At 42.3% G+C, this 9592-nt stretch overlaps 1 protein-coding gene across 1 annotated transcript; it reads left to right on the plus strand.

The window, feature by feature from the left end:
• The first annotated feature begins 967 nt into the window (after positions 1-967).
• On the plus strand, positions 968-9260 carry LOC109732293 (la-related protein 6B). The gene is made up of 10 exons (XM_020291485.4): positions 968-1895; positions 2207-2288; positions 3149-3243; positions 3453-3524; positions 3632-3711; positions 3812-3908; positions 5040-5087; positions 5170-5238; positions 7682-7819; positions 8580-9260. Exons 1-10 carry the CDS (start codon positions 1494-1496, stop codon positions 8943-8945), a joined length of 1449 nt encoding a protein of 482 aa, XP_020147074.1. The 5' UTR covers positions 968-1493; the 3' UTR covers positions 8946-9260.
• The last annotated feature ends 332 nt before the right edge of the window (positions 9261-9592 follow it).

The following is a 9592-nucleotide window of genomic DNA, read 5'->3' on the forward strand; positions in this document are numbered from 1 at the left end:
TAACTCCCTACGGAGGACCACCATGGGTTGTGGTCGAAAGGGAATGTGAAGGGGATGATCCTCGAGATGAAGATCTACACCAGATTAGTTACTGATGGAGTACCACTTCCCTCTCATTGCCAATGACGACCAGGACGTTGATGAAGACAACGGCAAAAGTAACTTGAGAAACAACACGACGTCAAAATGTTTGGGTTTTTAGGGTTTAGGCTCCCGGAAAACAACATGGCCCCAAATGCCTCTAGGACATTTGTAATATTTCTAGTAGGTCAATGCATAGAGATATGGGATACAATTCCTATCTTGTCGACCGTGAGAACGAAAAATGCTAGAAGAGCGAGGAGAGAGGGGGGGGGGGGGGTTAAAGGAGAAATTATGATTTCTCAACATACCCTGACGGAGAGCTCAGATAACAAGACAATGACACTATGTATAGATAGGTTGTACCAGAATCCATGATATCTTAAGATTTCAAATCAAAGAAAAAATGTGACATAGTCAATGAGAAAATTTCTCATGAAATAGTAACTTGTCATTTTCCTGTCCTGAGCTACTACTTTGCACTATTTTTTTTCCTTTCATACCTTAATACTACTCCATCCGTAAAGAAATATAAGAGCGTTTAGATTAGTAGAGCAGTAGTACTTTTCAATTCAAAATATAATCCTGTTAGGACGCGCTTGGTATATGTGTAATTCAATGCAGAGGTGTAAGATTTACACGTGTATTTTACTGGGCATAACTGTTTTCCGGCTGGAAATGAAACCGGCTGGTGGAGGCGTGTATTTCTTTTACGGGTGTATTCTGACGAAAACGCTAATCCAAACAGGGCCTTACGAGTAGCCTGATGGACTGCCGCCATGTGTCGTGGTCACAGCCGTTGCCTAGCAGTAGCAGTCTCGGTCCATCATACGCCAATAGAAAGCCGTTTTCCACGAGTAGGCTACTCCTGCCCGCACACGCGCCTACACAAGCATGCCGCACCCGATTTGCTCGCGCACGAGGAATCATACGGACACGACACCCAACGGGTGCGGTCCGCCTCGATCCAATCCCCGCTTGCCCCCCCCCCCCCCCCCCCCCCGGCCCCACGCCCTGCTCGCCCCTCCCCTCCCTACGCCCGGTCCACACACCAACACCCACGCGGACGCCACGACCTGCGTCGGCTCACTCGCCAGACCATACGCCCGGTCCACCCGTCCTCCGCGCCAGTCACCTCCCTCTCCGATCGGAGGCGGAGCGTGGCCGCGGCGCCGATCCCCCGTGGAAGCCTCCGCGTGTCGCGCCCCATAAATATCCGACCTCGCCGGCGCCCGCGACCTCCGAGAACTCCCCTTCTCCGCCGCGCCCGCCGTGCCCGAACCCTAACCTGCCGCCCGCCTAGCACCAGTGCCCCCCTGCTGCTACTAGTCCTACCACTACCCTGTTGCCGCGGCAGCGTCGGCTGCTCCCGCTGCTGCTGCTTGCTGGCGCCGAAACCCTAGCCCCGCCCGATGTCGCAGCAGGATCCAGCTGCGGCCGGGGAGGAGCTGCCGGGGGGCCTCTCGCGGAGCAGCTCCGCCAGCCGGCTCAACGCGCAGGCGCCGGAATTCGTGCCGCGTGTCGCCGCGGCGCCGCCGCCCCCCGCGCCGGTGCAGCCCGTGATCCACGTCTTCGCCGCGCCGCCCCCGCCGCCGCCCGCGTCGTTCTTCGCCGCGGGCCCGCCCCCGCCCCCGCCCCGGCCGCCGTTCGAGTTTTACGCGGCGGTCGGTGCTGCTGGCCCGGGCTTCGTTGCCGTGCCCGAGCATGAGATGGGGGCCGAGCAAGCGGTGCCGCCGCCGCCACCGCCGGCACAGGCTCACCAGCAGGGGAGAGAGCTGACTACGGACGACGTGCTGCACAAGATCACCAAGCAGGTTGGTGCTCCTCTTTTTAGTTGTTGTGTTGCTCGATTTCGAATTGGTGTAATTAGATCAGGAGCAGTGATTGTTCTAGGGGCTGTAACATATAATTACATGCGAAGTTTCATGGAGCCAATCATGTCAATTAAATAGGTCCATATTGTGAGTAGCGTCTTTATTTGAAACTGTAATTCAGTCGAGTTTCAACTCTTCTGTACATCGTTATATTTTACTGAGAATGTTGTTGTTTCTCATTTATTATGTTATTACAAGAATAGTTATTTTTCTCTCTACTTCTTCATTTCATAAATTTATAAACCTTGCAGGTGGAGTATTACTTCAGTGATATAAACCTGGCCACTACAGAACATTTGATGAGGTTTATTTCTAAGGATCCTGAAGGATATGGTGAGTTGTATGCTTGCATCTCAAGCTATTTCGTTGAGACATGTAATGCAAATTCATCAAACTGATTAAGTGGATTGTATGATTGTTTCTGGAAGGTGTCATCATTCATTCACTCTTTATTTTTATTTTTGTAGCTTTCTATTGCATGAATAGAAAAAATATCATGTTTATGATCTTGCTACTTTAAGCTTTCAGCTGACAGTGAGACTTAAAAGAGCCTTCCAGAAATGAATAACTGGATATATTATGCATGTTACTGTTTCATTACTTTCCTAGAAGATACATGTTTCTTTCTTTGAAATGAAGATAGCATCGTACTTAACATAGTATAGATCGTGCTTTTCTTTTTGCAATATATTATGTTACTTTGGATAGAATTTCTCTTGGACTGTCTTTGACCTAATTAGGAATTAGGATTGCGTTGATTCATTCTATTCTAAAATTGGTTCAAAGGATTGGACTATGATTTGTCCAATACCAATTGACAAAGCAAGATAAATAATTTTTAATCTTATCATGTATTATTATCTTCTACTACCTCAGTTATTAACAGGACAATGGTTGCCATACTGATCAGAAAATAGTTACTCCCTCCGATCCATATTACTTGTCGCTATAAAGTTGTACTGAAGCAGCGACACGTAATATGGATCGGATGGAGTACCTATATTTGACCGAGTTCTCTCATATGAAAATCTTTCAACTGTGAGTGTGTGACTTCCATATGCTAGTTTGGTTTACTTTATTTTGATAAAGAACGGGAAATCAAGTTCTGTCTATTATAGAGAAAAATTACCACCTTTGATACTTGGACAAACAAATATAAGTTGGTATCTGATTTACATTCTCCCTCAATGCAGTACCGATGTCAGTTGTTGCTTCCTTTAAGAAAATTAAGGCTCTGGTGCAAAATAGTTCCATGCTTGCTTCAGCTCTTCGAACTTCATCAAAGCTTGTAAGTTCAATGATAATCCTGTTGTATAATGTAGCCAGATCTCAGAACGGACTTTTATTATTTTTGAAATTATTTCATTCATCAACAGGGTACTCATAAGTCATAAGAATATGACCAATCACAGCACATCTACTACTGCTTGCTTGTCATTCCCCTGCATGTTACTTATGACTGCAGTTACATTTATGATTGTTTGGTTATACATGCAGGTGGTTAGTGAAGATGGAAACAGAGTAAAGCGTGTACAGCCATTTACAGAATCAGATTTAGAGGAACTACAGGTAATTATGAGGTCTTTATACATTACATGCAACAACCATATGCTTTAGTTTCCTTTTATGGATAAAATAGCTGGACTGTAATAAGGAAGATTTGCTGTGTCTTGTAGGCCCGAATTGTTGTTGCAGAAAATCTTCCAGATGATCATTGTTACCAGAACCTTATGAAGATTTTCTCATCTGTTGGCAGGTAATAATTATTGTAGATCAGAAAGAAGTGCAGCTATTCTCTTCCTGTCTTGAGAAAACTGATGCATGTTTCTCTGCTGATTCTTGTTTCCATGTTGCAGTGTAAAGACAATCAGGACATGCTATCCTCAGACCCCAAATGGCAGTGGTCCAGTTACTAATAGATCTGCTAAACTAGATATGCTTTTTGCCAACAAGGTAATTATTATTCCTGTTTATAACACTCAAATATCATATTCTTAATGGCAGTTGTTTTGTGATGGTTGCATGGGTAACTATTTTTGGTCAATTGAATCTTCCCTGAACCCTGTATCCTTGGACAGCCTGAATGGACTAACTTCAGTACAACATATGTTCATTTGATGTGAAGTAGGGGTGGATATGTGTGGATGCATTATTTACATGGTATTATTAGACTAGGTAATTGCCCGTGAGTTGCAACAGGGGCATAATTATTCTAGTGGGTTAGCCTGTGAGTTATGTACCATATCAGTGCGATTGTGTAAAAATATAAGATTTTATTTGGAAACTCTTATTTGGTAAGCATCTATCGGCTTACCAAGGAAAACAGAATTTTATTTGGTAAGCCAATAAGAGGTGGGGCTGTTGATGTGGTTTTTAGGGAAAACCAGTGGAAAAAAATCAGGGATGAGAAGAAAAAAAAATCAAAACGGAGAGGGGGGGGGGGGGGGGAGGGTTGCGGACTAGGCCTGGTAAGTGGCCTCTCTCCATATACAATAAAATAATCCAATTAAAATTGAGATTTTAAGATCAGCTGGAGTACTTTATACGAGGCCACCACGTCCCCATAAAAGGTTTTAATGTCATGTGCCATTTTTTCATTACCAATGATACAATAAGATAGGGCCAGTTCTTTTGCTGGCTTCTAGAATAAGCTGGAATAAGCTGCCCCCTACCCAGCTTATTCTAGAAGCCCAACCATTTTTTAGAAGCCTACTAATTAAGACTTGACTAGTAGGCTTCTAAAAAAGTATTTTTTGGTTGGGCTTCTAAAATAAGCTGGCTAGGGAGCAGCTTATTCTAGAAGCCCAAACAAGCCACAAAAAGAACTGGCCCTTAATACATGTACATTGCCTCCCCCACCAGACGGTCGCACACATCCTCTCTCTGTTATGCAGTATGGCTTCAGATGCCTAAACAGATTGACCAATAATTTTATGATATGCAGCTTGGTTTAAATGAATGATTGCTTTTTTGCAGTTAAACTGTTATTATCATAGTCTTTGTTTTCACCATTGCCTTGATGTGTGTTAGTGCACCTTTTGCTGATTGATGCATGTCAAGCTAATAGTTTTGCCCTGATGGCAGCTGCACGCTTTTGTTGAGTATGAGACTATTGAGGATGCTGAAAAAGCGGTATTTATCTTCACATAACCTCTTTAATAGCATAATTATTTGCTTGCCCGTATTACCAATGACATCACTTCATCCAATACAGATTGTGGTGCTTAATGATGAGAGGAACTGGAGAAGCGGGCTTAGAGTTCGGTTGTTGAATTCTTGCATGGTAATCATCCATTGGGTTTAATCAGTTGGACATGAGATAGTTTTGGTGCTTTACTGCTTAAGCAAAACCCCATGATGATAAGTACTTGCCATAACATCTCAAGTCATCAGGTTGCGATGAGGCTACAAGCATGAAGCATTTGTACAACTTTTTATTTCTTATAGTCGTAATTCTGTCATTTTGCAAAATGTGACTCCGTTTACATTTGGAATGATGCATTAATAATGCATATTTTCTCCTTAGTTCTTGTAGCTCACCTTACGTATGTTCATTTACTAGGATCCAAGGTCAAAGTGTGTTTAAAAATACTCGTTTCTTCATTTAGGAGCCAAAAATATATATTAATTGATTGGCAATTACAATCATAATTCATACCGAATGCAAGGGGTTACAAAGTTCAGAGCATTAGACAGCCGGACACTGTCTGGTTGTGAACAGCACAACAAATTTGGCAAGGGCTGAACTTCCACATCCTCCCCGCCCCCTGGCTCACAAAAACAATGTCAAAATAACTACCCACTACCACCACCTGCGCCAAGCTGTTGGATCTGTTTGAGAATCGGCAAAATGCTTGCCTTACGATTCTCACTTGTTCTCCTCAGCAACTCCAAAGCCTAGCAATCTGTCTCAATCGCGACAAGCTTATAATTCATGTTGCGTCACCTGGACTCCATAATGGTAGGCATAAGCTTCTGCAGTAAGCATGTTTGGCATATACTACCTCCGTCCGGGTTTATTGGTTCCCTTCGTATTTTGTGCCTAATTTTGGCCGTAGATTTGACTAACAAAATATACATTGTATGTCACAAAACTTATGTTGTGTATTCATATTCGAAAGAGGTTTCCGATGATACTATTTGTGTGGTACATAACAATTTTTTTTGTTAGTTAAATCAAAGGTCAAAGTTCAACCCAAAATACAAGGGGGACTAATAAACCCGGATGGAGGTAGTAATCATATATAGTTAACTAGTGGAGATGGTTTCAACTGTTCAAGTGATGGAATTTTCAGTCATGCTCATTGTTACACCCCTCCACCCTGTTTCAGTGACTTTCTACACTACACAAAATTCTTTATTCGAGCATCTTTTGTTTGAGACATGTCCTTATAGACTGATTTAATCATGCCCTAGTTCGCTCAAAAATAACATCTTGTTCGATTGGATGTTAATCGGCAGTAATTGAATATGTAAAGTATATGGGAATACCACTTGCCCCCCTATAAGAAATATGCATTCCAGATTTGCTCTGAGAAAAGAATGTTACAATTCCCTTCGAAGGAAATACTGTAGTGGCTCAACACTATCCATTTCACCTCCGGGCATATCAATATGAAGTCTGCCATAATGAAAGTACCATTAGTTGCATTTACTTCACTTCATAATGGCATCCAGCACCAGTTGACATAATCAATTATGTCAAGGAACGAAATTGGAAGTATACTAGGTGATGTTCATGCATGGTTTGTGTTTCAAACCAGCTGGCACTAAATTGTGGCTGTATTCAAGCCAAACTGCACCATCGTATGGTTTTCTACTGTTAAAAAACCTGCATTTGAGTCTCCTCTGAGGTTATGGATGTGAAATCGAGGATGCGTTATGCTTAAACCGTTACGCAAGAATTAATACTAGCATCGCCAATCTTTTTTTGGCTCGGCATGCCTTTTGAAGATTGTCGTTACTTGAAGTTGCTACTATGTTTTATACTTTTACTTGGTATATTTCGTGTCCATATGAGTTATCACCACAAAATTTCTACATCTTTGTTGGATGCACCTCCAAGGAAATTACGACTAACATACTCTACAAGATTGATGTGTTCTAACATGTATAAGTTTAGCTTGTTAATAACTTAATATGAAAACAAAAAGCATTTGCCTTTTAGAAACTGTAACTTACAAAAATGGATATTTGACATGCATTGGGATCAAAATCATGAACCTTGTTCTAAAAATAATAATCATTGGGATCAAAAATGGATATTTGACATGCAAGGCATCTTTTAACATAAGTAGTCTGCCTCCCTGTTTAATCAAACCTTCGCCCTACAGTATGTTCAAACTTCAAACAGTGACCCGTGTATTTCACTTCTGACCTATTAGGAAGAATCATAAATTTGATTTATCATTTGAAGATTACATCAGTAGCAGCTTAAAATATGATAGTGCTTTTAAAATTTGTTTGTGTACTGTAGAAATAGCTTAATGTTTAAAAACGGGGTGCCCTCCTTAAGTGCACCTAGGCTCTAGGCGATGGCAAAACGCTCAGCGCTTAATTGCGCTTTGGTCAGAAAAGCGCAAGGCGGTGGTAAAGCGCACAATTAAGGCATAGTGTTTTTCTTTTAACTTTGCTCAATATATGCCAACAATCCTTTGTTTTGTTTGTTTGCATGTTGCATAAAAAAAACTGTTTCCTAAAACATTATAATGTGTTTTGTGTTATAGGCTAAGGGAGGCAAAGGTAAGAAGGGTGGGCATGAAACTGATGTACATGGTGAGGAGGATGTTTCCACTTCTGATCAACCAAATGATAAACATTCAGAAGAAACATCTCAACCGTCAGATGCAATAGGAGAGCATGTTGTAAGTATTCCTTCTGCTGTTTCGGAACATACAGTATTTTTTTTTCAGTCTTGTAGTAAAGGTGAGCATGAGATTTAATGATATTTTATCTTGATTCGCCTCATTATCTTCTGTCTCTGTTCAACATATTATTGGGTAAGCACCACACTTAACTGTTCTTTCTCCTTCACAAGACATTAAGACCATTGATAATATGTTCCCTCGTTTCTACCATTCTCTGAGAACTGAGCAGTAGCTCAGTGGCTTGAACCCACGGTGGTGGTCTCCCCCACCTGCGTTTGAGTCCGCCTCAGAGCATATTCTGCTGGGGTGTTTTCTGCAGAGAGGTCTCATCTCTATCTAGCTAACGGACAGTTAAAGGAGGGATTTCCCCACCTTGACTCAAACTTTTTCTTTCCTACCATTCTCTTACTTTATAAGCTAATTAATCCCCAGCCTGACCAGAGGGCACCTTTGCCAACATTATTGAACACACCATAGAAAGAATTTAAAAAGTACCATTGCAACCATTTGTCCAAATATAGGCCCAATTTGGAAGAGCAGTGTGTGTGTTTGCTGTCAACTAGCTAATACCAGAAGAATATTTCAACTTGGTACTTGCCCTGTAGTTTCAACAGTACATCGCTGCAAGGTTACCTGTTTTTCTTTGAGTTGTCATCTGAATGTTTTGAGATTCAATTGATTGTATCTGTTTATGTACCTCCAAGCTTGTTTGAAGGGACTTTTCCCCATAGACCTGAAAGCAATTGATTTTGTACAGTCCGAGGAGAGCACTGGAGATACAGGCCGTGGGCGTGGCAGAGGCCGAGGGCGTGGAGGTAGAGGCAGAGGGCGTGGCTACCATAACAACAATCAATACCACCATAACAACCATCCGCAGCAGCAGCAGCACTACCAAAACAGCAACAATCAAGGTAACAACAACCGGAGTGGCGCCCATCCTGTCGGAACCCCGCCTTCCAGCCACCCAGTGAAGGCCGAGCAGCAGCAGACACAGTCATCGCCTCCCGCGGGAGCGAACAAACAGCTTCCAGGGCCGCGTATGCCAGACGGCACCCGTGGGTTCTCAATGGGCAGAGGAATGCCGCAAACATCGACGCCCAGCATATCGACTAGTGAACCTTGAACTTGATTCGTGGCACAGGAGAGACGAGACACAGCTTGTGCTGCTGATTGCCATGTTGATAGAGAGATGGCGAGAGACTGTCTTCTAGAAGTCTTGTCTTTTGAGTGTGCTTTCTGATTTACAGACCATAATATGGTTTTGCTCGTGCTGTGTGTACTTTAAAACCGGTAGCGCAGTGGTTTCGGAGTGATTATGGCCACCATTTTGTAACTCCTATTTTTTGCTCCTTTTTGCCTCTTTGACTAAGATTGTAGTAGAAGTAAAAGCTCATCTGGGCACAGAAAAGGTAAAGAAAATAAAAGGAACATGATAAAAGAGGGTGATGTTTTATGTAGTGCGCTTTTATACTCCGTTGCTCAGCTGAGTGAGATTGATGGTGTTTAGCAAATATTTTTGCAAGTAAATCATAAAATGACCTGATCTATACATATCCTGTTATTGGTAAGTTTCTTGTTCTGTATGTGTCAAGTTCATGATGCCGATGACGTCAGGAATGCATAAAGTTTTCATTCGTATCCCTGCAAAAAAAAAGTTTTCATTCTTATGATAGAAGAAGGATGAGAAAAACACGATTTTCCTTTGGGGGACACTCTGGTTTGATTCAGAAGAGTTAGCAAAGAGAAGAGATAGAAAATATTTCCTTGATC

Source organism: Aegilops tauschii, chromosome 4 (genome assembly GCF_002575655.3).
Source record: "Aegilops tauschii subsp. strangulata cultivar AL8/78 chromosome 4, Aet v6.0, whole genome shotgun sequence".
In the NCBI taxonomy this organism is placed as follows: domain Eukaryota; kingdom Viridiplantae; phylum Streptophyta; class Magnoliopsida; order Poales; family Poaceae; genus Aegilops; species Aegilops tauschii.

Bases quoted from the DNA above. Each gene is read 5' to 3' on its own strand.
- LOC109732293 (XM_020291485.4), top strand. From the start codon at position 1,494: ATGTCGCAGCAGGATCCAGCTGCGGCCGGGGAGGAGCTGCCGGGGGGC. The intron at 3,244-3,452 runs GTAAGTTCAATG...TTATACATGCAG, and splicing joins TTCGAACTTCATCAAAGCTT to GTGGTTAGTGAAGATGGAAA. The intron at 5,239-7,681 runs GTAATCATCCAT...TTTGTGTTATAG, and splicing joins GGTTGTTGAATTCTTGCATG to GCTAAGGGAGGCAAAGGTAA.